This window comes from Vanacampus margaritifer, chromosome 13 (assembly GCF_051991255.1).
Source record: "Vanacampus margaritifer isolate UIUO_Vmar chromosome 13, RoL_Vmar_1.0, whole genome shotgun sequence".
NCBI lineage: Eukaryota > Metazoa > Chordata > Actinopteri > Syngnathiformes > Syngnathidae > Vanacampus > Vanacampus margaritifer.
The window spans coordinates 2,536,914-2,564,668 of NC_135444.1; the positions used below are offsets into that span (position 1 = coordinate 2,536,914).

Sequence of the window (27,755 nt, forward strand, 5' to 3'; positions counted from 1 at the left end):
TGATTTAAATTACGTTTTATTTCATAGTTGTTGATGTATACTGTATTTTTTGGTGGTACAGAGAGAAATGTTTGCAGATGTTTGTTTAAACTTACTGCATATAAGCCATTATTATAATTTAGTCCTGAAATGTTTTTAAAATAATATTTCATTTAATTTTTACTACACAATATTTACCATGATGTTGTTTTTTAAATCTTGCACACAAGAAATGCACAACATTGAACAAGAAAAAGAGGGGAGTGTCCCCTTGAGGGGAGTGTCAATTATTTGTGGAAATTCATTATTCACAGTTAAGCTCGGGCCTAAATAGCCTAATCCACAAGTGGGGATCCATTTTACTTTACCATGCAATGAGTGCTCTTACCGTGTCTGTTGATGAGCAGGGCGATATATTCCCTGTAGACTGACTTGACAAAGAGGAGCAGCGCAGGAGTCTGTCTAGTCCTGAAGTTCAGGGAGATATTTTCTCCTCTCAGTGTCATTTTAGAGAAGATAGATGAAGGCAAGGCACTATGGTTTTGGCTCAGTTCAAAGGGCTCCTTAAGAGTATATCCTATGGAGGTTGTCGACACGAAGTTGGCAGAAATCACTAAAACAGATTAGAATTTCCAGTAAGTTGGGTCTCCAGTCATCCTGGAAAGGAACTGCTTTCATTTGTCACATGGAATTTGCTGAGTCTAATTTGTTTCACTATATGATTTTTCTACCCTTGTAAGTATCTCAACAGAAAGAAATGCATGTTAGTGAAATGTAATCATAATAAATTAGGTGAAGTTTTACTACGTAGGGTAAATAGCATCACTCATAATTTGATGATAGTATATGCATACTGTATGTAGTAAATAATTGATTTTATTTAATTGGAACATTATAACACTATGAAACATGATAATTATCACTATTAAATTACTCCTGACAATATTTTTTTATTAAATTAACAGAATTTTACCTTTTTTTTCTACTTCAACTCCTGCATTTTGACATTTTCTCACTATTTTTAGGCCAGTGAAGAATTACATTTAATGCAAAATTACATAATGGGGTAGAAGAGTCCTTTAAAGTAAGTTTTATGCTTGACCTTCTGAAAAGCGTTTTCATGTTGGTGTTTTCAAAGTCTCTCTTGAAAAACGAGACAGTGTCAAAGTGGACAGGACTGTGCTTCAGGGTCAGTCTGACATCTGCTGACTGGAGGATCTTCTTCAGAAGGATCACGTTTCCTTTCATTAATGCACCGGGTCATGGTAACTTAACATAATTGTGTCTTATGGTAATTTAACCTGACTCAGTTTGTCACACAAATGAATATTAATGTTTCTTAATTTTCAATGAGCAATAAATCCTCTACAGAGGTACAGTTTGCATGCATCATTGGGTGCAATGTAATCTGAGGGAATTATAATAATATCAATATAAATTATAAAAATGCAAGTACACTGGTTGCAATTCATGATTATTTCAATAAATGAATAATCTTGATTATTACACCAATTAATCGATGAATCAGATTAAAAACTTAGATTTTTATTTCTATCCTTTATTCAAAAGCAGGATATGTGTGCAGAATATGCAAAAACAGAAACTAACTATAATTCAGTTCCTGGTTTAGTCCTTAAAGTAGCACTAAGGAACTTTTCAACCTTCATAAAATATTTTCATAACTGTTCTGATGAAACATCGACTTAAACCTAGTTGAATGATACCTTTGCCATGGCCTGAGGGGGTCTGTATATTTTTTACTGGCACTAAGTAACTTTGAGGAGGATGGTAGGAGCACTGTCACACAAAAAACTACAAATGCGCTGAATGCTTTATGGAATATGTCACTTCCCCCCGTTACCCATTCATTACAAAGACGGAAGTCAATTTGAATGTCGACACCCGAAAAAACGCAATGCGCTTGTCCTCATCAAATGTGATCTTCCTTCAGGCATAACATTACTTTCGTCCATATGGCACCGCCATAATCAACATAAACTGAAAGTTCCTTAGTGTTGCTTTAAATCCATCAGAAAATGGGGCGCAAAATGTTTTTCATTGTTTTCCAAAGTAAAAGCATATGGTTTAAAATGTCTTATTTTAAACCATATGCTTTCATGGAGGACGACATTTACTGGAGAGAGGCTGAGTATTAGCACAATTCTAAGTTAAACAAGGTCAATAAACAATTAACTTGACTATCAAAATAGTATTTGATAATTGATTAGTTGTTGATTCATCGCTTAATTGTTGCCTCTCTAGTTAACAGAAAAATGTCTACATGTTTGATAAGCCACGCTTGAAAGGCTACAGTGTAAGTGTCAAACTCCGGTCCTCGAGGGCCGCAGTCCTGCAGGTTTTGGAGGTTTCCCCTCTTCTAACACAAGCTGATTCCAATCAGCAGGATCGTTATCAGGCTTATGCAGAGCTTGCTGATGAGCTGATCATATATCAGCTGTGTTGGAGAACGGAAACATCCAACACCTGCAGGAATGCGGCCCTCCAGGACCGGAGTTTGACACCTACACTGTAGATTGTTATCACATCATGGTGGGTGTTTTTCCCCCTTCGTTTGTAAGATTGCGCTGCAACTCTGTTTTAGACAATTGTTTATTTTAACACTTTTAAATGTGAGGACATATTTTACATTTTGAGTTGGAGAAGATGCATGTACATTCAACAAGAGGTTTATCTAATACAAATTAATGTCATGTAGTGCTGGACAATATGGAATAATTCTTCTATTACAATATAGGCTATTTTTTATCACGATAACGATATGCCATGCTATATTTCCCGTTACTCTTTTAAAAATTCTACAACACACTATGACTATTTACGTTTTCTCATTTTATGCTTAAGTGATATTAAACAGATGTGTATCAAATTAGAAATGCATCAATTAGTAGTGATGCTATATAAAATTATCAAATGCAAACAGAAGAGGCACAGTGACATATTTTTCACAAAATGTATTCATCTAAATAAGCGGGATAAAAAAAACAGTTCAGACAGAAATTGATTAAAAATAAAAAATCACGAGCTCTACTGTGTAATGTAATTTTGAGAACATTTATTGCGTGGATTTCAAAAGTCAAAATAAAAACTCAGGACAGTGCTGTGGCTGGTGGAAACTGGACTACTGTTGGTCAAAGAAGGAGAGCAGGAAGGTGTGTTCATAGGAAGAAATAGAAGACCAAGAACCCCAAGAGTCTGGGACTGAGAGTAGGGACTATGAATGTTGGCACTATGACAGGAAAAGGTAAAGAGCTGGTTGGCATGATGCACAGGAGGAAGGTGGACATACTGTGTGTTCAGGAGACCAGGTGGAAAGGGAGCAAAGCTAGAAGTTTAGGAGCAGGGTTCAAGTTGTTTTATCATGGTGTAGATAGAAAGAGAAATGGAGTAGGAGTTATCGTGAAGGAGGAGTTTGTTAATAATGTCCTAGAGGTAAAAAAAAGTGTCAGATAGAGTGATGAGCCTGAATCTAAGAATCGAAGGTTTGATGATCAATGGTGTTAGTGGGTATTGTGCCACAGGTAGGATGTGAGCTGGAGGAGAAGGAGACCTTTTGGTTGGACCTTGAAATGATGCACAGCATCCCTAGAAGTGAGAGATTTGTCATTGGTACAGGCTTCAATGGACATGTTGATGCAGGAAACAGAGGTGATGGGCAAGTTTGGTATCCAGGAGACGAATGCAGAAGGACAGATGGCGCTTGACTTTGCAAAAAGAATGGAAATGGCTGTTGTGAATACTTTCTTCCAGAAGAGGCAGGAACATAGGGTGACCTACAAGAGTAGAGGTAGGAGTACACAGGTAGACTACATCTTGTGTAGACGGTGTAATCTGAAGGAGATCAGCGACTGCAAAGTAATGGTAGGTGAGAGTGTAGCCAGACAGCATAGGATGGGAGTGTGTAGGATGACTCTGGCGGTGAAGAAGACAAAGATGGCAAAGGCAGAGCAGAGGATGAAATGGTGGAAGCTGAAAAAGTAAGAGTGTTGTATGACTTTCAGGAAGGAGTTGAGACATGGATGGTCAGGAAGTGCTTCCAGATGACTGGACAACTACAGCAAATGTGATCAGGGAGACAGGTAGGACAGTCCTTGGTGTGTCGACTGGAAAAAAGGAGATAAGGAGACTTAGTGGTGGAATGAGGAGGTGCAGAAGTGGATACAGAGAAAGAGGATAGCTAAGAAGAAGTGGGACACTGAAAGGACTGAAGAAAATAGACAGGAGTACAGGAAAATGCAGCGTAAGGTGAAAATAGAAGTGGCAAAGGCCAAACAAGCGGCTTACGGTGACTTGTGTGGACAGTAAGGAGGGAGAGACTGATCTATACAGGTTGGCAAGGCAAAGAGAGAGAGATGGGAAAGACATGCAGCAGGTTAGGGTAATGAAGGATAGGATGGAAGTGTGTTGACAGATGCCGGTAGTGTGATGGGAAGATGGAAAGAGTACTTTGAAGAGTTGATGAATAAGGAAAATGAGAGCGAACGAAGAGTATAAGAGGTGACTGTTGTGGACTAGGAAGTAGCAAAGATTAGTAAGGATGCTGTGAGAAGGGCATTGAAGAGGATGAACAGTGGAAAGGCCCTTGGTCCTGATGATAAACCTGTGGAGGTAGGACACGTAGCAGTAGAATTTCTGACTTGGTTGTTCAAAAGGATCTTAGATAGTGAGAAGAAGCCTGAGGAATGGAGGAGAAGTGTGCTGGTGCCCATTATTAAGAACAAGTGAGACGTGCAGAGTTGTGGCAACTACAAAGGAATAAAGCTAATGAGCCACACAATGAAGCTATGGGAAAGAGTCGTTGAAGCTAGACTGAGGGCAGAGGTGAACATTAGTATGAGCATGAGCATAGTTTCATGCCCCCCCCCCCCCCCCCTATGAGGAAGTATTAAGTGGCAGAGAAGTATGTTCAAGTGGTGCAGGACATGTATGAGGACTGTAAGACAGTGGTGAGGTGTACTGTAGGTGTGACGGAGGAGTTCAAAGTGGAAGTGGGACTACATCAGGGATCAGCTCTGAGCCCCTTCTTGTTTGCTATGGTAATGGACATGATGACAGAAAAGGTTAGATAGGAATCTCCATGGACTATGATGTTTGCCGATGACATTGTGATCTGTAGTGAGAGCAGGGAACAGATGGAGGAGAAGCTAAAGGCGTGGAGGTTTGCCCTGGAAAGGAGGGGAATGAAGGTTAGCCGTAGCAAGACGGAGAATCTGTGTGTGAATAGGAGGGACCCAAGTGAAAGACTGAGGTTACAGAGAGAAGAGACCAAGACGGTGGAGGAGTTTAAGTATTTAGGGTCAACAGTCCAGAGCAATGGAGAGTGTGGAAAAGAAGTGAAGATGCGTGGACAGGCAGGCTCGAACCGGTGGAGAAAAGTGTCAGGTGTGATGTGTGATAGAAGAGTTTCAGCTAAAATGAAAGGAAAGGTTTATAAAACTGTGGTGAGACCAGCGATGTTGTTGGGTCTGGAGACAGTGCCACTGAGGAAAAAGCAGGAGGCAGAGCTGGAGGTGGCAGAGATGAAGATGCTGAGGTTCTCTTTGGGAGTAACCAAAGATAGAATCAGGAATGAGTACATCAGAGGGACAGCACATGTAAGAGGCTTTAGAGATAAAGTCAGAGAGGCCAGATTGAGATGGTTTGGACATGTCCAGAGGAGAGATAGTGAGTATAATGGTAGAAGGATGCTGAGTTTCCTAATGCCAGGCAGGAGGTCTAGAGGAAGACCAAAGAGGAGGTTTATGCATGTAGTTAAAGAGGACATGAAGGTAGTTGGTGTGAGGAGCAGAGGATGCAGAAGACAAATAACATTTAGTGATATTAAATGTATTCACTTTAGTATATCCATCAATTTTCTGACTCGCTTATCAATATTAATAAACCTTTAATCCTCCTCCCGGCTGACGTACATGACGACGTAACAAGCACATCACTTCCTGTCTACCGAATTGTGTAGCATGAATTTGCTAAGTGTGTAGCATTAGTTTCTCTCTCCAGATGCTCATTAAATTGCCTGCTCTTTTGCTGTTCAAAGTTGGACACGCTCCACTTTAACGCGGTTCTAACGAGACTTTTGTGAAAAGTGTAATCGATCAACCAAGTACTTATTGCCACGTCCACGGTAGCATTAGCCGGTTAGCATAGCAGCTAGCACAGCTTCTCCGTCTTTCTCGCTTGGAAATCACTCCTCGTAATTGCTTCATGAGAATAGTACTCGGTACTTGCAACTTTTATATGCCGTCATGGAGACTGTCATTACTAACTCTAGGAGCAAAAGCGCAACCTGTTTATGTGCAATTTTAGCCAGCCGAAGCTCATTGCTATGCTAGTAGAACCGATCTCGTCTCGACTTGAGTACCCCCTTGTAGGTAATGTAAACATCCAAGCGAAGCTTTTGGGGCTGCCCCGCCGTTCACCTTTTGGAAAGAAAACTTAAAAATCCTTGTTTCAATGAGAATAAAAATGCACGTCATGTAGACACGCAAACTGCTATGCAAAACAGATTATTTCAAGCCTTGTGTTGGCCGAAAGGAGCAGAGTACCCAGCATTCTTTGAGGTGGCTTTTTTTTTTGAACAGTTATGAATAATTACGGGTTTGTTCTTTTAGTTAAGTTTTATAAAGTAGTATGATTCGTTATTTGCATTTACTCACCTTGTTTTCTATTAATTTTCATTGACTATAAGAGGTTCAAATAATGGATGGATAATAGTTGGCACCGTAAGCTTGTAATGTACTGTATGACCACACTATGTATCATCATGATTCACTGTAATATGTTTTTAAGGCTGCCACCTAGGGACATATGTGTGAAATAACCATGCAAATGAATGCTTTTGTCTATCAAACAAGCGTTCTGTCAATTATGTTGTATGCTGTTAGGAACAAATGCCGGTAGACCCGATAAGAAAAAAATGACACGATAATAATTTATTATCATCTTCACGATAATATCGTCATATCGCCCAGCACTAATGCCATGTATTAGTTTTGAATATATCTGTTATTGGTTATGAGAAAATCACCATGTTGTCTGTCAACCCAATCAACTGATAATTTTTTATTATCATCAGGAAGTAACATTTGAACATCCTTACCTTTATGGCAGAAGGCTCCAGTGTAGGCTGATTGACTACAATCACAGTAGAAACCATTGTGTTTTTCTACACAAAGACCCTGGTTTTGACATAGAAACTCATAGCTGTTGCAGTGACCTGGGCATCCAGGTTCGACACCGGGCGTGACCCTTGCCCTCTCCTCCAGATCAAGAGTGATCCCGTTTAACTGCAGAGAGCGGATACAACCCAGAAAACCCTTTTGTCTGGAAGCAGTACCTCCTAAAAAGGGGAATAAAAGAAGAAAAAAAATGCAGTGAAGTCACTCTTTAATTATTTCTCTGCTGATGCAGGCTTTATAAGAAATACAGGCTTGTCTGTGATACAATGCCAAGAATCAGGCTGATAGATGTGCCATCTGGCAGCATTGCACACAGTTTACTCTTTTCACAAATTGAGCCTTTTTCCTCAACAATAAAGATTCTACTGCCTCACATTTTAAGATGTGTAACAACCTACCATTATGGCATCGCAACAACTAACAATAAATCCCAATCTCTACTGTGGAGTAATAAAAGGTTCTTGTCGGATAATATAAAAGTGTGCTGACAGATACACACAGGCAGTGCTTGATAAGATGATTGACAAATTAACAAACCTTTCACAAAGGGCAGCAGATGTGTTACAAAATAAAGATATTACGCAAAGAGAAACAATTGACTTAACAGGTGTATCAAATTACAATGGCACTCAAAAGAGCTCATCAACAAAGGCTTATTATATTTCTTTACTCATTAATTTAAGTTAAACTTATACATCTTTTTTTAAACTTACAAACCCTGCTACATTTTTCATTTAGGGTCCTATTGTTGTGCCCAGTGCAAGTTTAGCACAATGCACAGTTTTACTGTTCACATGGGTGGAGGTTTTTTTTTCTTTTGGTACTTATTCTTGACACAGATAGAATAAATAAAATGTTTTGCACCATTTTGTTTTGTTGTAGGGGATGGAATGCAGCAGACTTTCGGCCAATCCAAGCGGCTCCCCTCATTCCCATTACGTGCTCACATGCTTGACATTGCAGGAGCAGAAATTGACCCGCTGGGCTCCGTACATGAGATTTGCGTGAGCAAAGTGCATTTAGTGTACAAAGGTAAACTACAAGATCTCCCCTTGATGATGTAGTCGTCCACGCATGATGTTGACGTGGACATTTGGAGATTGTCTAGAACCACTGATCATACAAATATTTGTACTCTATTTTGTTATTTATATTTTAGGCAACTTTCGTTTTTATTCCACTGCATTTCCTTAAATAAAATTAATATTTTTACTGTGATGCATTTACCCTAAACCTCTTCTTGACTTCAAAATAAAATCAGAAGAAACGGTTAATTGGCATAATGTCTGAACCGTGGAGCACAAAGCAGAATATTCCTGTCCAATGTGAAGTGAGACTAGTAAGGGGAGGTAGTACTGAAGTAATATTCTACAAGGTGACTAACTTCTACGAAAGGTTTTGGGTCTTGGTGGAGGTAACAACACAAATTCACTAGAGATACTGTAGACCGAGATGTTTTTTTCCCCATGGCAGATACTGATACCAATATTTGTAGTCATAAATACACTGATAATTGGAGCCAATATTCATTTTCCGTAAAATGATTCCCATGAACAAATTGTTTTAAGAAACTCCAACTCTTGTTGAAATGACTTCCATCATGTTTATTGAACAACTCTTAAGATTTGCAAAATGCTTTAAGACATTTGGCACCTTGTGGTTTTCTACAGGAAATAAAGTTTTTCAAAATTTCAAAATAACTACAATGGTAAACTTTTTCACTTTTGTTGGTTTTTATTTCAAACAAAAACAAAAGGTGCAGTTCTCATAGTCAGCAGCATCTCTTGTCAAGTTAACTGAAAATGTAAATAGTTCTCTGAAGTCAATAGTTTTAAATGTCTCTTATCGGCCATCAGATTAAAAAAAAAAAGAAGAAAGAAGAGGCTGATGCTGATATAAATATATACGGTTTATAAAATGTGAAACTATGGCTAAGCTGGCAAGAACTGAACTGATAATGTGAGTAACTTGAAGCAGTTTTTCACAATATCAATCTGGGACTTCTCCAATGTAATCTACTTAGGAAAGGCGGGAAATTCAGTACAATACTTCGAGCTGATTGGGCGATATGGCAACTTGTGTATGCCTACCAAACTTTATGACAAGGCGTGGCAGATTTAGGACACAGGCGCAGAGATAGGAGTTTGCCGCCAAGGCAGATATTTATTAAACATAAAACTCCTCGTTTAGAGGGAAAAACAAACGCTATAAAATGTTAAACTAAAGGCGCTCCAAAAGGGAGGATGTCTAAACTACAAACAAAACAAAATCACTCCTAAGCTAAAACTATACTGTGGCTATACAGTTACAAACAAAAGTTCACACAGAAGACAGGACAACAAGGCTGAGTACTACAACTGTGACTGGCTAGAGCAGGGGTGGGCAAATTTTTTGACTTGCGGGCCACAATGGGTTTGAAATTTTGACAGATGGGCCGGACCAGGAGCATTTGGACCTCATAGCACAGTAAACACACACAGATAAATGTACAACCTGTGCATGCGCACTCCTCACCTCACCCATGACAACATGTAGAAAGACCATCTTCAGCTGTCAAAAGGATCAAAACACGCAACAGTGCCACAATGTTGACTGATAGACTGAACTCTTTGTCCCTGCTTTCTTTCAAAAAATAATTGACCGATTCTCTGGACTATCAGGACATTATTGCTGTGTTCAACACAAAACCCTGCCGTCTCCTGCTGTAAATGTCCAAATCCAGGAAGAATTGTATTTTATGAATCAGTTATCTGGAGTTAAGCTTACTACCATTCTCCCGTTTATTTGAATAAATTGCAAACGTTGTTATGAATGAATATCTTTCTGTCCCCTTTCTGTGCGTAAAAGAGCAATTTCTGTGCGTAAACGAGCTTATCAGTGAGACCCGACCCAGTGATCATATTTTCCGGGTGTGTAGAAGTTACACAGCAGTAACTCTGGTGTAAAACATAATCTGCACAGGAGTCTGAGGGAAGTGGACCCCAACACCAGTCATCCACTGCTCGTACTGCTGCAGCTGGAGAGCGCGTTCTCCAGCTGCACCCGTCACTCACAGCAGTCCTTCACTTTACGTGACACCGCGCCAGCGATTTTATTTTCTGCGCCCTCGTAATTAAAGAAGCGAAATAACGGTATAATATGTGTGTGTTAAGAGCGGCAACTTAATCGCTGTCCTTGGTACCCGCGGTAAAGCACTATTAGGGACGTGAAGGGAATTTTTTTTTTTTTGCATATTTTCTCTGGCCCACCCATTTTTCCTCAGGCCCACCCACAATAAAAATCCTGGCGCCACCTATTGGTGAAACGCGGGCATTGCAGGGACAAAATTTAATTAATGATTTTGAATTTTTTTCTAGCCTTATTGGATAAGTTCGGCGGGCCGGATTGAAAAGCATAACGGGCCGTATTTGGCCCGCGGGCCGGGGTTTGCCCATGTCTGGGCTAGAGTGACTCTGGCGAAAACACTTTGGCACGAGACAGGGGAGACGCAGACCATTTAACACATGAGGGTAATGGGAAACAGGTGGACACAATCAGGAATCAGGGTTGACACTGACACAACATGAGGAAGGGCAAGTGGCCTGAAACGAAAGGAGTCAGAATTTTCAAAATATAACAGGAAATGACAAGACAGTAAAAGCCCAAGACAACCTCACCGCGGTGTGACACTTTAGTTTTGACCAATCATGGCACTGGACAAAAATGTCGTTGTCATTGTTGTAGGTAAGAATTTTTTTTTTTTAAAGCACAAACATCTTTGCCAGTTAAAAATGTACGACAGCGTATTAGGGCCATGTATAAATACATATTTTTTCTCAGTTTTGCTTCTCAGAATATTACCACCCCCGTGAATTATTTTTTTTTTATACATGGCCCTAATACGCCAATGTAAAAATTCACAAAGCGCATCTCGCTGTTCTTCAATAGCAGCATCCATGCATTTGTCCATTTTAGGTTTGCCTGTTTTCTATGGTGTCGGAGCGTCGCGTTTTTGTTCCAGCCGCATATACCGGCCCCAAACACACTCTTGCTTTGTGACTGGTCCGAAGCACCATTGGTTAAGCTCGGAGAAAATCAGCGGGCTTGGTAAAAGATTCTCGAGGGTTTGTGAACTCACAAATACTGTAAGAATTCAGCTTGCAGGCAAGGTCAGAATATCAGTGCTGAAAATCAGTCTCCCCCTGAAATGACCCCCGTCTCCTTACCTATAAAAAGTTGGCTCTTTAGCTGCAGATGAATTTGTCCATCAGAAGGAGCCTCCTGTGTGGCTGCGGGTAGGTCATCAACATGAAGCGTCGCCTCTTTTACATTTCGTTCGGCTCGGACGCTGTGCCAGCGATTGTCATTCAGAGCGACCCTTGTTTCCACTTGGACCTCCAGTGGCCCGTTTCCCACATCAAAAGAGAAGATCACCTCAAAGGGGGCTGCAGTTATGGGAAGAGTTCATAATAAAGATGATGATAATACCAACACACTTGAACTCAATTAAACTGTAATTTGATGTTTGACTTGAGTTCATATTCCTGTGGAATCACAGTGAACAGATCAACTTTTTTTTCCGACCACTGCAGTTGCAATGGAATCTCTTGGGTCAGCCCTTTGAGTGGAAACTCTTCCATTTTGTTTCACATTTTAAATACTACCTTGTGTTTGAGTGATGATGTGATGAGGATTAATAGCAATAATTTCTTGATCATGTGGCAGGTGTTAATTTGCATGTTTGCTCAAACAGAATGCATTCACAGTTGATGGGATTGTTGCGCGTATAGTCACTATGATTAAGATCTTTCACTAAAATCACAAATTGTGAGCGCTAAAATGCGTGTTCACTCGCTCTAACAGATTATGTGTGCTGTTGGCAGCAGTTGTAAAAAGGGCTGCACAACATTCTCTGCATTTCTCCCTCCTTTTGAGGTGAATTAAAGTATTTGTAGCACTTCGGACAAGCAGCGAGTTCTCCTGTGAGTCTGAGCTATTTTTATCTGGAAGGTCACTTTATTAGGGAGCATGGAGGTCAGCAGCCCGGCTTACCATTTCCGTGTGATGGTTTGGCATACGTTTTGGTCATCGTGGTGTAACATTTTGGGAAAGCGTCACAAATGCAAAATGAAGATTGATAGGATGGAATTGGAAGCGCTAGTGGAAGAGGAAGGCAAACATATTACAAAATCAATGTCTGATCATATTGGAGAAGCCAGCATCTACATTAAATTCATGGCTTTGTTAGCTAAACCCGCCCTGTGTGTATGGCAATTGGATGTCGAGATACATGGTCATACTGCGTTACATTTTCTTTCAAACTCGGGACAGCACAGTCGAAAAAACTGCTCTGGTAGGGGCGAGCACCAATTGTCACTGGGAATTGAATTGAACAGACACACAGAAATGTAGATTTTAAAGTAGTTTCTTTCATTGATGACGTTGCATGAATTCTTCCTGTGATTAACTTTAAGTCATTAAGGTTATTCATAAGCTCCAAAATGTATTTGCTGAATAAACCGTGATAATTTTTGTTGGCATTTTAAATACCGTATAGAGACGCTCCCCTACTTACGAACATTCGAGTTACGAACAACGGTACATACGAACATGTCTGCGCGCATGCGCGCATGTCAAAAATTGTTCGGAAAGAGATGCTGTAAGTTAGATTTTGTATTGCGCACCTTTTTCTGAGTATTGTAGTGCTTCTTTCCACCGCTAATACCAACGCTTGGCGCTGTGAGAGCTCACCCAGCATTGGAGGCTCAGCAACGTGTCGAGGAGGAGGAAGAAGAAGAAACGGCTGTCGCTCATAGATAAAGCCATCGCACTCTTCGAGCAGCAAGACCCAAATATTGAACGTTGCACAAAGGTTGCAAATCAATTGAATGATGCCATACAGTGCTACCGCATTATTTATGATAAAAAAAGAAGAAAACTGTGCAATCGTCGTTAGATCGCTTCTTTCGGCCAGTTTCTAGTAAATCCTCCAAGGAAGATACTCATCAACCCTCAACTTCTTCCTACATTGAAGTTACGGAGGAGGAAGTAACTTTTGAAGCCCATTCCAGCGACGACGAAGAACCTCTCATGATATAAAATCCTCCTCTTCCTCCTCCTCCATCAAATCCTTAAGCATCGAGTACATCTTCCAAAAGTAAGTTAAACTTCATTTTATTTATCTTATTACGTACATGTACTTACTTACTTACTGTGTGTGTCTCTCGCTCTCTCTCTCTAACATACGTAGTACAGTACTGTACGTATTCTCTTTAAACATAAATTATAATACAAAATATAGCACTGAAGCAACTTACGAACAAATTCACCTTACGAATGATCGCTCGGAACGTAACTCGTTCGTAAGTTGGGGAACGTCTGTATGTACATGAGTAGAAATGTTCTCATTGTTACGATTCTACACTGGCACCACTTTGTAAGTGGTTTCTGCTTGCCTTTCAGACGCATTATTTAAGGACACAAAATCAGCTCACAATTCAGCTCGGGTTTGCGTGCTAAATTAATCTATTAATAGCATAACACTCCTTTCACAATGCAAACTGTGCTGCAATGTCACACGTTATTCAGACTTGTAGATAAGATTCCACGTTAGAGATAGACTGATATGTTTTTTTGTTTTGTTTGTTTTTTAGGACCGAAACCAATACCAATTATTAGTAGTCAAGTAGGCCAATGTCTGATATGCAAGCTGATACTCATTTTCAGTAAGTGGTAATAAAATAATAACATAAATGATTTAAAATTTTTTAAACTTACTTACTTACTTACTTAACTTTCTTGAAATGTCTTAAAGCATATTTTTATTGAAAAACTTTTCAGATTTTCAAAATGTTTTAATTTGATTAAATTTGTTTAATCTTACACAATGGACTCTATGCACAAATAGCAATAGTAATCCCGGGAAAATCTCATAACGCACCGCCTTTTCCGGTAATGCCATCACCGTTTGTTTTCCTTCAGAGGACCTTGACCAGTTGTCAGCGTTTTAGAGTATTTTTTCGTTATTTTTTTTTTTTATGAGTGTGGTTGCATGCATTTGTCAAGGAGATATGGCAGTATGCCGAGTGATCACTGTTATAACTCTGTCTTGTTTTTTTCTCTTATGCTGACCACCGGAGACAGTTTGTTGCAACTTGTTAACATTTGCAGGGATAACTATAGTTGTCAACCACACAGGGGCGCCAGTTGTTAACAACACAGCTGTATTTTGAAGCCCTAAACTTTGATGTGTTGTTACTCTACGAAATTATCTAATGTTTCTGCCTTTTTGGCATTTTGATTTTTCATGTGCCTGTGTGTATATTATTCATATTCTGTCATTTTATTACTGGTTATTGTTGTTTGTTTGAATAGTATCACTTGATCAAGTCTCTTTTAACATTTCATGCTAAAAAATAAAAGCATATATCATTCCTCCTGATATTGGATCGGTATCAGACAGTACTTTAGGCTACAATATCAGTATCATATCGGAAGTGAAAAGGGTGTATCGAGACACCCGTAGTCATCCGTATGCCTTAAAAAGTTAAATAAAAACTTAAACAATACCACATGACTATTACAATCACCACCATGATTTAAAGAGGACAACATTGGGATGTAAATAAATAGGATGGTGCACTGAATATTATATTGATATTGTACATTTAAATATATCAACCAGAAAATAATAATATTTTTTAAAAACTATTTGAAAGTTGGGATTCATCATGCCTGAATGCTGATTTTGGCAGGCTTGGGGAGTAACGGAATACATGTACCGCCATTACGTAATCAGATTGCAATTTTTTTGTAACTATTCCAGTATTATCCTGTATTACAGTTACAGGAAGAAACATGTAACTTTAGATTACAGATTACAGGTAAATTGATTGAAGGCATTACAATTTCTACGATGAGAGAGTGCGAAAGAGGGCGAGAGAAAGAGAGAGTCAGAGAGAGAGAAGGACAAGGACAGAGCAAGAGAGAAGGACAGAGCCAGAGAGAGAAGTACAGAGCGAGAGTGGGACTGTTGCTACATGTCGGGGAGGTGGGAACGAACGAACTGACTAGTCGTGTCCTCTACTGAAGACATTTAATATTTTCAATTTGATGTTTTACTGTTTTTGAATTTACTTATAGGCATATCAATGTGATATAATCATGAGTGTTTAAAAAGAATACAGTGGAGTAATGATTTTATGAACTTTATTTTATCCTCTCACCCTCAAAGCTATTGAAGATAGGAATGTGCATGATGTTATTTAGAGCCTTTTGGCATTGGAGTCTAAAAGTCTGGGGTTAGATCCTAATTGCATTTCTCCCCCAGTCAAGAAGGGGAACTGTATGTAAATGTCTGTTTACTAATAAGATTACACCTTTGGCCAACCTGGAATCAACATGTCTGTATGTAAACTTCTGCTTACTAATAACATCACGTCTGCTTGCTAATAACATCAACATTTGGTCACTAGGAGATGACATGTCTGCCCTTTGTTCAATCAAGAGCCGGGGGGAGGAACCTTTTAACTTTTTTGTATAAATGAGTCGATGTTCTGTAAATTGTCACACACTTGGGGGAATCCACGTTGCATACAGATGTGGTTGTCTTGACTGTGTCTTTAGAGGCCTCTAAATAAATTCTTGCAAGAAAACTTCTTCATCAGATCCTGAATACAATTATTTTGGACACGCAAAGATTACACTTAATATAGTAATTTAATATTCCTTCACTACACGCGGGCAGTTTGAAAAAGCGGACGGGAGGAGGAAATGTCGACCGGTATTCACTGGAAAGTTTGAGCTGAGAGTCCAGCGGCATGCTACGCGCTGTAGCTTCTTGCTAGCTAGCACGCTAGCCTTCAACCATAATGTAAGTTACACCTTCCAAACAAATCTTCCTCCCACCAATTCGCTATTTAAACATCATACACAACATATACACGGCTAAACTTGTGACTGGGATAAAAGTTCATTTTGCAGTTGATGTCACACATCATCATCCTCATTGGATGACTAACTATCTATCTATCTATGTATGTATGTATGTATGTATGTATGTATGTATGTATGTATGTATGTATGTATGTATGTATGTATGTATGTATGTATGTATGTATGTATGTATGTATGTATGTATGTATGTATGTATGTATGTATGTATGTATGTATGTATGTATGTATCTATCTATCTATCTATCTATGAGGTGTGGTTGCTTTTAGGGACAGTTCGAAAACAGTATATGGCCTTCAATCAAACAATAGCCTACATGCTTTTTAATTACACTAGGATTTTTGCTATTTGTAGGCTGCCCGGGTCCCTATCACCCGCAAATAGCAGGGGCACATTGAATAGAATATATATTGTTGTGATATTTATTTTTATTTTGTCTTCATCAACAAACTCAATATTGGAGTAATCCAAAAGTAATCCAGTTACATTACTTTAATATTATGGAACTTGGATTACGTTACTAACTACATTTTTTAGCAGGTAACTTGTAACTGTAATGGATTACATTTTAAAAGTAACCCTCCCAACCCTGGATGTTGGTGTGTTTCACTAATGTTGGTGGGTTCACTGTATGGATGGATATGGTCACTGAGCTAATTGCACTGAAACGGCCTGTGAAATGAATAAATCTCAATTTCAAAGTGGAAATAGGCCACAAATTGGAATTAGTAAAGAAAACGTCTTGGTAACTTATTTCCATCATGTGCCAAGTGGAACAGTAAGCCTTCCCGTGGTCCCATGGGTGTGCAGAGACTTCTTCCCTCTTGTCCATCTTTTGGCACAACTGGACAGCAGCTGGAACAGCTGGGCCAGCTAAAAGAGGATTTGAGGAGACTGTAGCTCCAGGCGATTATCTGTGCCAGTGCAGTGTAAAAAAAACAACTAAGTCTCCATTTTACCATACTTTTGGGACATCGGTCATGTCAATTATCTTCTTTAGTGCAGCTATACATGACCAACTGGGAGGTAAATATACCAATTATGACACAAGCCTTTCAAGGTTTGACTCAGTTTCACAAAAAGTGACATTCACACATGTATAAGGTATACTGTAGATGTAAAACCTTCTCTGAAATGTACATTTTATCCTACAGATGCACACAAATGATTTGCAATATACAGTAAATCTTATCCGAGAGCTGATACTCCCCTCCTAATGTGAATTAGTTTCTACACATTAACCATTTACACTTCTCTATTATGTGATTAAGTCATGCAATTTAAACGAGTCTTCTCTATAAATCCTCAGACTTCTAGACTAATTTGCAAGTTCAATTTGTTTAGAGATGAAGTCAGCAGTGTTGACTCTTGTTTGACAACTTTCCTCTCATGGGGGAAGCAGAAAATTGGGGGGGGGGGGGCGTGATTATAGAGCTGAGGGAGAAAAACAATTTTACAATTTAACAAACAACAACAACAGAGGAAAGTCTTCTATATTCTGAGTGATATTATAATGTTATAGTATACCATCTAACCACCTGCAGCCTTAACAATTTCAGCCAGATTGGAGACATACTCTGCTTTGTTTTTGAGTGAGAGAAGGAAACAGGCCATGTACACACGTAGCAAGGTATTTTTAAAAACGGATATTTCCCTCCTCTGGGTGTAGAAAAAAAAACACCATCACGTTTGTAGAAAAGAAAACATCCACAGTTAACCGCATTAATGCGTTTTAAGTACAATCATAACAATTCCAGACCTTAAACTGGCAACAGTTCCCCAAATCCTATCCAATCAGAGTATGCCTCTGTCTGGCGACGCTATTTCCAAAAATTGGGCCTACAATGAGATGCATGCCAAGCCTCTACATAGCAGTAGTTAGCCAAATACTGCTCATCTCTTGACGTCACTTCACCATACGTCACACTAGCACGGACTGTCAGTCGCTGATCTGGATATATGCGGATCAGTGCTGTCAGCGCACACAAGACTTTTTATTATTATTAATTAAAAAAAATACTTGTAAAGAGTCAATGAGTACATCATAAACGGAGCATAGAGGAAAACAAAGAGGGTAAATACAAAATCTTAAAAAGCTTCACTTCACTCACTCACCATACACATATACAAACATGGTCTCCCCGGTGGGGAAGCGAATCCACGCCGCCTTTTTTTTCTTCTTTTTTAATAACTTAAGGTATGTGATAGAGAGTGACGTGTGTAGAGGACGACGTAAAACTTTGTTTACTAACGGACTCACGCGACCGCAGAGCCGAAGAAATGCGCAAAGCTTTTAGAAACCTTCGTTTGTAAAGAAAAAAATCTCCGCGGATGTGTGGATGACAGGGCAAGCCGCAGAAAAATATCTCGTTTGCAAAAAACCCAGCTACGTGTGTACATGGCCAGCGAAAGGCAGAGGGAAAAGATAAGTAGAAACTAGTGTCACATAACATTGGAAGGAGGAGGAAGAACTGAGCTTTCACTTACATCTGAGTTCAATACGAATAAAATCTTTGATGCCCAGATTTTCTAGGAAAACCCCAGAGGAAGCTACTGTTTTGAATAAAAAGGAGATGTCTGCATTCAGTTCTCCATGAAAGGTAGGGAAGTGAAGGTAGGATGTCTCTTTATCAAATAGTGCAGCATTCCAAAAACTTTCTGCAACACAAAAATAACACCGGTATGCAAAGTCCCCTAGGTACATATTTATCACAAGGGCAATTTAATACTTGCAGGCATGCTTAAAACTGATTAGAATAATACTTGTTAATGTATGGGGAGCAAAAGCATAGCCGTATTTACAGTATGTCTTTTCTACAACAGATAGAACAGAAAAAAAAGTGTCTGAGAGTTAGTGTAACCAAAATATATTTTGTTGTGCTTATTTTTTATACAAGTGAAATCTTTCAATGTTGAAAAATGATATACCCGAAATGAAACCTACTGTCTCCATGACAACGTAGAGGTCCCACCTTGTAGGCAGCTTCTGAGCCTGGTTGTATACCGCCCAGTACCAGAGATCGAACTGGTAGAGTTTCCTTATGGGTGAGGAGACTCGAGTCATTATTCCTGGGATGGTCAAAAGAGAAGGAGAAGCACATGGATAGAACAAAAAAAAAAAAAAACGTGATGTGATGTGGATAATTTAGTCATCAGTACGACATTTAAATACATTCAGCAAACACTGCACATGGGAGTATTATAAATTACAACACCATTGTTCATTGTCAGCATCACAATTGCACTGGACATTTGAATTCAGACAGTTCTTGTGCAGGGCACAAGCACACTGTCTACTGCCCGGCACAGCTCCAGCCCAGTGTGTTTGGATCTGTCCAGGAGCTTGACCTCCAAACCACCAGCTTAGTTGCGTACCGTCTGAAACACACACATGAACCATTCTGTATTTTACACAGACACTCATTAATTGCACTCGTGGCCACAGTAGTGTGTAAACTGCACAACACAAGGATTTTATGATCATTATTATCTGTACAATTACACATTTTCTTTTAAACAGAGGTGGGGTGTAAACATTCAGATTTTTGCAACGAGGGACCCTACACATGACGAGGAGAAAAAATGTGTGTTTGTATTCTAACAGCTTTTAGTGTGTGGTGAGATGCCCAACACAGAACACCACGCACATAATGACATCTCCACTGGCAATTGTATCCTCCCCAACACCAGACTAGTAGAAGTAGCAACATGTCAGAAGGTAGATTTCTGATTTACAAATAATGGACAGGTTCGACATTAGCGTGTTTTACAAGCAAATTGGGGAGGGGAAAAAAACACATGATTACTTCTTTTCTAATCTTTTAGAGCTATCCAATCCTTAAATCGGCAAGGGGTAATTAATTAACTAATTTGGCATTAAAGATGTATTCAAGGATCTTTTGTCGCTGCATCTTCCGGGTGGACAATCTTAACAATTGGTTCTTGATCCTGTCAATCAATCTGCCTTAACGACGTCGTGCGTGCTCGTTCCTAGCTGTTCATGCGCACTTTGAGTGTTTGTAGCACGTAGCTGCTGAGCTTCGTATTCAGCCATTCATTGTTGTAGCTCCACCGATCTCACCGCATACTTTGAAAATGGCTGAGCGCCTATGTAGTGAGGCCGGCTGCAGAGACTGATGAAGATGATGATGAAGATGAGCTTGCATGTTCCCGACAATTGATAGACATTTCCCGCGGAAGGAGCAGGAGAGCTGGTAGGATGGTCTTCTGCATGCGCATTTAAAAAAAATGTGACAAACGGACGTTTGGCTTCTACTTTGAGAAGATTTTTTAATGCACCTTTAACTTTGAACTTTTACCTGGTTTGTTGAGAAGACGAGCATTCTTGCAATAGTATGACAGTTCCTGCTCACAATGTTCTGATTGGTTGAGGATCACCGCTAGCTGCTCCTCTTCTGAAGCGTAACGGAAATGGGCTGTATGTTGCTTTATTTCAGCGCTTGAAAGCAGTGTGGTCAGTTCTGTATTATTGTGCTTGATCACCATCCATGCCCTGTCTTAAGTGGTCACACAAGAGAAAGCATTTCCAAGTGAGTTCATGTAGTACTTTAGAAGCAGAAAATGAGAAGGAAGATGAAGGAACTTCCCTATATTGAAAAAAATATTCACTCACCTGCCTTGATTTACATATTTACTTAAATTATATCTAATTCCTAATCCATAGGATTCAATTAGACGTGGTTCCACCATATGCAGCTATAACAGCTTCAACTCTTTTGCGAATGTTGTCCGCAAGGTTTAGGAGTGTGTTTATGGGAATTTTTGAGCATTCTTCCAGATGTTTAACTTGTGAGTTCACATACTGATGTTGGATGAGGAGGCCTGACTATCAGTCTCTGCTCCAATTTATCCAAATATCAGGTTGAGGTCAGGACTGTGCAAGCCAATCAAGTTCATCTTCAGCAGATGCATGTCTTTATGGGCATTGCCAGGGTTGGGAGGGTTACTTTTAAAATGTATTCTGTTAAAGTTACAAGCTACCTGCTAAAAAATGTAGTTAGTAACGTAATCCAAGTCTTAAAGTAATGTAACTTGATTACTTTGGATTACTTTTGGATTACTCAATACAGAGTATGCTCATGAAGACAAAATAATAATAAATATCACCACAATATATATTCTATATTCTATGTGCCCCTGCTGAAGGCCATATGCTGTTTTCGAACTGTTACTGAAAGCAACCACATCTCACAGTTCAGACAGACAGACAAACAGATAGATACAGTCATCCAATGAAGATCACAAGTTTAGCCCTGTGTATGTTGTGTATAATGTTTAAATAGTATAATGTTTAAATAGTGAATTGGTGGGAGGAAGATTTGCTTGGAAGGTGTAACTCACATTACGGTTGTAGGCTAGCGGGCTAGCTAGCAAGAAACTACAGCGCATCGCATGGCGCTGGACTCTCAGTCTCCGCTCAAACTTTCGCTCCTTCAGCAAGACAAGTAAGTTCCAGTGAATATTGGTCGCCGTGAAGCTTTTTCAAACTGCCCGCGTGTGGTGGACACTTCCCGACATGTAGCAACGGTCCCACGCGTGTCTGTGTCTGTGTCTGGCTGTGTGTCCCCCCCCCCCCCCCCATTTTTAATAAATGTTTTTTCCTGTAACTGAATACAGTTAAAAAAAAAAAAAAAGTAATCTGATTACGTAACGGCGGTACATGCATTCCGTTACTCCCCAAGCCTGGGCATTGCTTTCATCTTGTGATGTCGAAAGTGGGAGGGGCCAATGAATTTAATTCATTTAAACTTTTCTCCACTTCTGGATAACATTTATAGTGACTTGGAGCGCTGGAATAATCTTCCTATTTCTCTAATAGGACGAATAGCCACCATTAAAATGAAAGTTTTACCCAAAATAAACAATTTTTTCTCAATGATTCCATTTAAACCTACGGCTAAATGGTTCCAGTTGTTGGACTCAGCCGTTACAAAATTTTACTGGAATAAAAAAAAAGCAAAGATTAGTCTATCTACTCTTCAGTAAAGTAAATCCAAAGGTGGTCTAGAGGCACCAAATTTTATGTACTACTATATAGCTAACCAGCTACAATATATCGTTCTATGGGCACAACCCAACAGAGACACTAACTGTTGGCTGTAACTAGAACAGAAGGATTGTAATAACCTCAGACTTCTAGATTTACTCCTTATTACAACATCGATTAAGCGACATAATTGTTTTAAAAACCCAATGATTTCCGCCACCCTGACTGCCTGGTGGAAGGCACTAGAAATTACAAAAGCCCAAGTGAAGCCCTGTGGGCTTTCTCCCCTATGGCATAACCCCGACTTTCAACTTAACAACCAACCGTTTTATTTAGGTGTGTGGGAGCAGAAAGGAATTACACATCTCCACCATCTCTTCTCAGATAATATGTTTATATCATATACATCCTTGCTCCAAAAATACAATATAAAAAACAGATTTTTTTTACATTATTTACAAGTTAAAAATATGATAAAGAAAAAAATTCCAACACTTCGGGGTACGCTCCAACCGCCTGTTTTAGCTAAAGATATTAACAAGCTTTCTCCGACAACAACAAAAAAACTTTCAAAAATATATAAGTTACTTTCATATACTGATAAAATGTCTTTACCCATCTCGAAATGGGAGACAGACTTGTCTATAGCACCGGAATCTGACTTTTGGATTCAAGTTTGTGAAAACGCATTTAAAATGACAAAACACACAAATTTACAACTTATCCAATAAAAAATTATTCACAGAACATACATTACTCAATATATGATGAAGAAAATTGGACTTTCAGACTCCGACATTTGTCTCCAATGTTTACAAAACACTACAGACACTTATGTTCATGCTTTATGGTTATGTACTCCGATTATGTATTTCTGGACTAAAGTCTTAGAAAAACTTTCCGCTATTTTGGACTGTAGGATACCTTTATCTCCAAACTTGTGTTTGCTAGGTGACCTAACAACAACTGACTTACCACATAAACAATTTCAATCTACACTTGTAGCCCTTACTATCGCAAAAAAAAACAATTCTTGTTAACTGGAAAAATAAACAAACTCTGAATATCGACCAATGGTCTAACCTCCTCATAAATCACATTTTAATGGAAAAAATATCTGCCTCAAATAAAAACCAAATATCAAAATTTATAGAAACATGGTCTACGTATATAGAATTTTTTAACCTAATTCTGGTTACTTAATTCTGCCTGTTAGCGAGAGCCACCACATCGTGGTAACTTACATTGATGTTTCTGCATTTGGCAATTTATTATTATATTATATTATTAGTGTGGGATTTTTTTTAATAGGTTTTAGGTGAACTAATGAATACACACACACTCGCACGCACGCACACACACATACAAAAAAAAAAAAAAATATATAAAAATAAAAAAGGAGAGCAATGATGACATGTCAAATCGAATGAACAATACTGAGCTCTCCAGAAAAAAAGAAGAAAAAAAAAAGGAAGTGGGAGGGGCCAGCTCCAAACTATTTCCACAAAGTGGGGAGCATGGAAGTGTCCAAAATATCTTGGTAAACTTAAGCATTTAGAGTTATTTTCAATGGAACTACGGGGCCAAACCCAGATTTGGAAAATCAACCTGACACCATAATCCCCCCCTTCATCAAACTTGGCACAATTCAGTCAGACAAGTACCGTTCTCTGTTGTTACCAAACACTTTTATGTTCCAGTTGATAGTTGACTGGAATATTTAGGAGTGAGAAAATTTCACGACTGGACTTGTTGGACGGATGGCATCCCAGTTCCATGCTGGAGTTGACTGAGCTCCTCATCCATTCTATCACAAATGTTTGTAAAAACAGTCTGCGTGCATCAGTGCTTGATTTTATACACTTGTGGCCGTGGAAGTGATTTGAACACATGATTCCAATTACTGTATTTGGATGGATAAGCAAATACGTTGGGCAATATAGTGCATTTAATAGTTAATTAAAATAAAAATGAACAACTTGATTTTAATTTAATTAGCAAAGAAAAGATTTAATAAAAAGTAGATTGAAATTGTGTGAATAAATGATGCCATGAAGGTGTGTGTGGTACCTGTCATGTTACAGTATACAAGTTGAGGTTTGATTGGTCCACTGCCATCCACATCCACATAATAACGTCCTGATGTTCTTCCTTTGTATTTATATGCCTCACAAGACTGCTCATATATTGCTGTGGAGAAAGATAGCAGAGGTGGACATGCCGACAATATTGACCAAAGGTCCGTCAATCTGTCAATGACGGACACCGATTTTGTTGACAATTACAGATTGACATGAAACTTAGAAAAAGTGACTAACTAAGTATTGGTGGGAGTGGATTTGTCAATGTAACCATCAATAACCAGGCCATGTAGGGTGGCCAACTGTGTCCCGCGTAGTGCGGGACACGCACAGCCTTTGAATTACCGGGACACATGAACTGAGCTTCAAACGCTGTGCGTGCACCTGCTATGCGAGTCGCGAGTCTGCAAATGGAGGGATGGTATTGGTGTGAAGAGCTGTGGCACATTGCACGCTACTGCCCAGCACCGGCACCAAATAGCTTTACCTCCAAGCTCCAAGTGTCTTTAAACTAAGATGGGGCGACAAAGCGGGGGGAATTGTCACGCAGATTACCACCACCTCCACTCTCAGTTTTAACTGGGCTATCTATGCAAGACCCATGGACTGTGCCTTTACTGCAACATAGCTAGCTAGTCCCTAGTGGATATTGGGTCAACAGGGGAACAGGCCAGGATGTGGTACCTTAAGGCTCTAACAGTGTAACGTGGCTGCAACAGGGCTGGTCCACAATTTCGCCTGGGTGAAATATAGGACCCCTGCATCATCAGGATTGACCTGCTAACCAAGTGGAAGGCGGTGGTGGACGTGCCTGGAACTGTGCTGTACCTGATTACTGAAGCTGTGCTATTACAACCAGAGGGCAAAGACGAACTGCAGCACCCTCCTTCCATACCTCCTTTGACCGTGAGCAGGTGCACAAAATCGAAGGCTGCCAATATAAAACAATTACCATTGGCAACTAGGAAACAGATACCGGAGCCACCTTCCACCGAGACCAACCAAGCCATTGAGTAGTAATACCATCAGAGTTTTGAAGGCTTGAATGAGAACCAGAGGATCCGACTTCAGGAGCTTCACAAATTCACATCTTTGTTGCCAAGGACTGTACACACACCATTTTGGTCCAGCACGAGATTGACAACGGGGGATCAGCAACCATCCGGCTCCAGCTACACAAGCGGCTGAATTAAAGATTCCAAGAAATGCATGGGCAATGTAATTCTGGTCCAGAAGAAAGATGGGTAATGCCGGTTCTGTGTGGATTACTATCGCCTCAACGAGGCCACATGAAAAGACTCATACATCTACCTCGAATCAATGACGCCCTCGATTACATTGCCGGGTCCTGCTGGTTCGGCCCGATTGATCTTCAGAATGACTAATGACAGGTAGCGTTGGCACCAGCGGCACATCCGAAGACTACATTCTCCATGGGCCAATGACTATGGCAGTTCAAGGTGATGCCACTTGGACTTTGCAATATACCGGCCACTTTCCAACGGTTGATGGAGAGGGTCTTGGCTGACATCGTGAGATCGTTGCATGGTATACCTGAATGACCTCCTGGGCCATGTTGCCAGATTCCAGATTGTCTTAGACCATTTAAAGGAAGGGAGAGACATTCTGGGACACATTCTTAATGTAGTCGGGCTAGCCACAGTACTCTGAAACGAGTCAGGCAGTAAAGAACTGGACCGTGCTAAAATACCTCAGTGAATTGAGTAGTTTTTTTGGCCTGACATCATACTGCTGCCAGTTTGTTATGGACTCTGAGTACACCGCCGGCCCACTGCAGCGACTGACAAAAAAAGTCCAAGGCAAAAAGGCCAACCCAAACATCCAGCGGCCTTTCAACGGAGATACAGATGCCGGGGGGTTTTGGGGGCCGGGCGGCGAGGGCTGGGTTGTGGTGGGTGGCAGGTGGGGGGCGACCGGGCCGTGGGGGGAACGGGGGCTGTGGGCCGGTGGTGTGCCGTGGGGGCCTGCCGCGCCGCATTCTGCTGCGTTGGGCTTGGGGCGCGGGCCTTGAAGAGCAAAAACTCTCACACGCACGCGCGCACACACACACACATATGCACAAACAGAGAGCAATGATGATGATATGTTGACTTGGTAAGACTGCTGAATGAACAATACTGAGCTTCCCCCCCCCCCAAAAAAAGGAGATACAGACGCCAGTAATAGGGGTCTTGAGGATGTGCTGTCCCAGGAGGGAGAACGCAAGGAGCTGATCATCGCCTACTACAGCAGCGCACTCAGCCGATAGGAAGGGTCAGTTGTCTCCATGCCGGCCTGGAGACAAAGGCCCTGTACTCCCAAAGGTAAGCAGCAAGCAGGGTACACCCTAAGCAGGGTGAAAGAGGAGACGGTGCAGCTTTTGTCCCCGAGAACAGGACAGGAAGGTCAGGCTTGAGTGTGTACATTGGAAACGGGCTGTGTGCTCAGACCCCAGCAAGCAGCAAGTAGTCTGTAATGAATGTGCCTAAACTTTCTTGGAGAGACCTCAAACACTCCATCTATGATCACGTATTATGGACAAGTGTGTGTTCTTTTCATATATGTGGTTATGATGACAGTTGTAAAGATCGGCAACCACAAATTTGGAATTTAGGGGCATTGTTTCTCTATACGGGACATTTTCTTGGTTAAGTGTTTATTGTTTAAGTATGTTCCATGCTCTAGACCCTTGAGATGTTGTGAGCAAAAAATAATCTGGTAATTTTGTTTTTAGAAGCTTGAATTAAAAAAAATAAAAATGTATTGGGGTCCAACTGGACACCACACGGTAAGATTAATGTTTGAAATATCATGGTTGGATGAGGGTTAATCATGTAAAATAAAAATCTGAGGACCTTCCTAATTGTATCTCTCTTCATTTGATCAAGTGCAACAAATGATAATCTTGGATCATGTTGGGCACTCAAGTTAAGCATGAATAAAATAAAAAAGGTTTTCAAATAAACCTGAAATTTGAACATGCTCTGCTAAAATGAACAACAGCTGTTGGGTGTAATTGTGCATGTGCATGAGGGTTTTTTGTGTGTGGAGTAAGCATCACTGTTTACACTCCGGGGCATGTATTATTTTTGCATAATGTCCTTTTGCATTGTCCTAAAAATATGTTGCAATGTAGAATGTGTATATACATTAATATACATATTGCCCTGCCCTACTGCTAATGTTGCTGCACGCCTGCTGAATCTTAATTAGTCTTAACAGAAAGTTTTCCAGCCTCAAAGTAATCAGAAACAAAATATATTGCAGCTCTTGTTAAATTGTATTCAATTATTTGTCAGTGTCTTTTATCACATTTCACATTTTTCTATACATTTGCAACCTGCATTGCATTAGTCGATATATGTTGCTTACAGCTGTGGCAGGTGGCCCCTCTGTAGCCACTGTTGGAACAGTTACAATGGAAGGTGCGCCATGACTGCGTACATGTTCCTCCATGTTCACAGTGACTGGGGGAGCACCTGAGGGGCAAACAAGGAAGGGTTAGAAATCTGTCACCTAATCTCTCAACGAATTAAAACACCTACAAAACCAAACGTTTTTTT

General features: G+C 40.1%; 1 protein-coding gene across 3 annotated transcripts in view; it reads right to left on the reverse strand.

Annotated features, from left to right (window-relative positions):
• The window catches only part of LOC144062957 (contactin-associated protein-like 4), a 118,104-nt gene that overhangs the window by 19,504 nt on the left and 70,845 nt on the right, over window positions 1–27,755 (reverse strand). For all 3 annotated transcript variants that reach the window (XM_077584788.1, XM_077584787.1, XM_077584789.1), the window contains 9 exons: window positions 27,565–27,671; window positions 24,182–24,301; window positions 20,424–20,621; window positions 19,320–19,482; window positions 19,049–19,173; window positions 18,592–18,762; window positions 11,378–11,596; window positions 7,094–7,333; window positions 368–592 (listed from right to left, as the gene is read on the reverse strand). In XM_077584788.1, coding sequence (XP_077440914.1) covers window positions 368–592; window positions 7,094–7,333; window positions 11,378–11,596; window positions 18,592–18,762; window positions 19,049–19,173; window positions 19,320–19,482; window positions 20,424–20,621; window positions 24,182–24,301; window positions 27,565–27,671 — 1,568 coding nt within the window. The remainder of the gene's footprint in view (window positions 1–367; window positions 593–7,093; window positions 7,334–11,377; window positions 11,597–18,591; window positions 18,763–19,048; window positions 19,174–19,319; window positions 19,483–20,423; window positions 20,622–24,181; window positions 24,302–27,564; window positions 27,672–27,755) is intronic.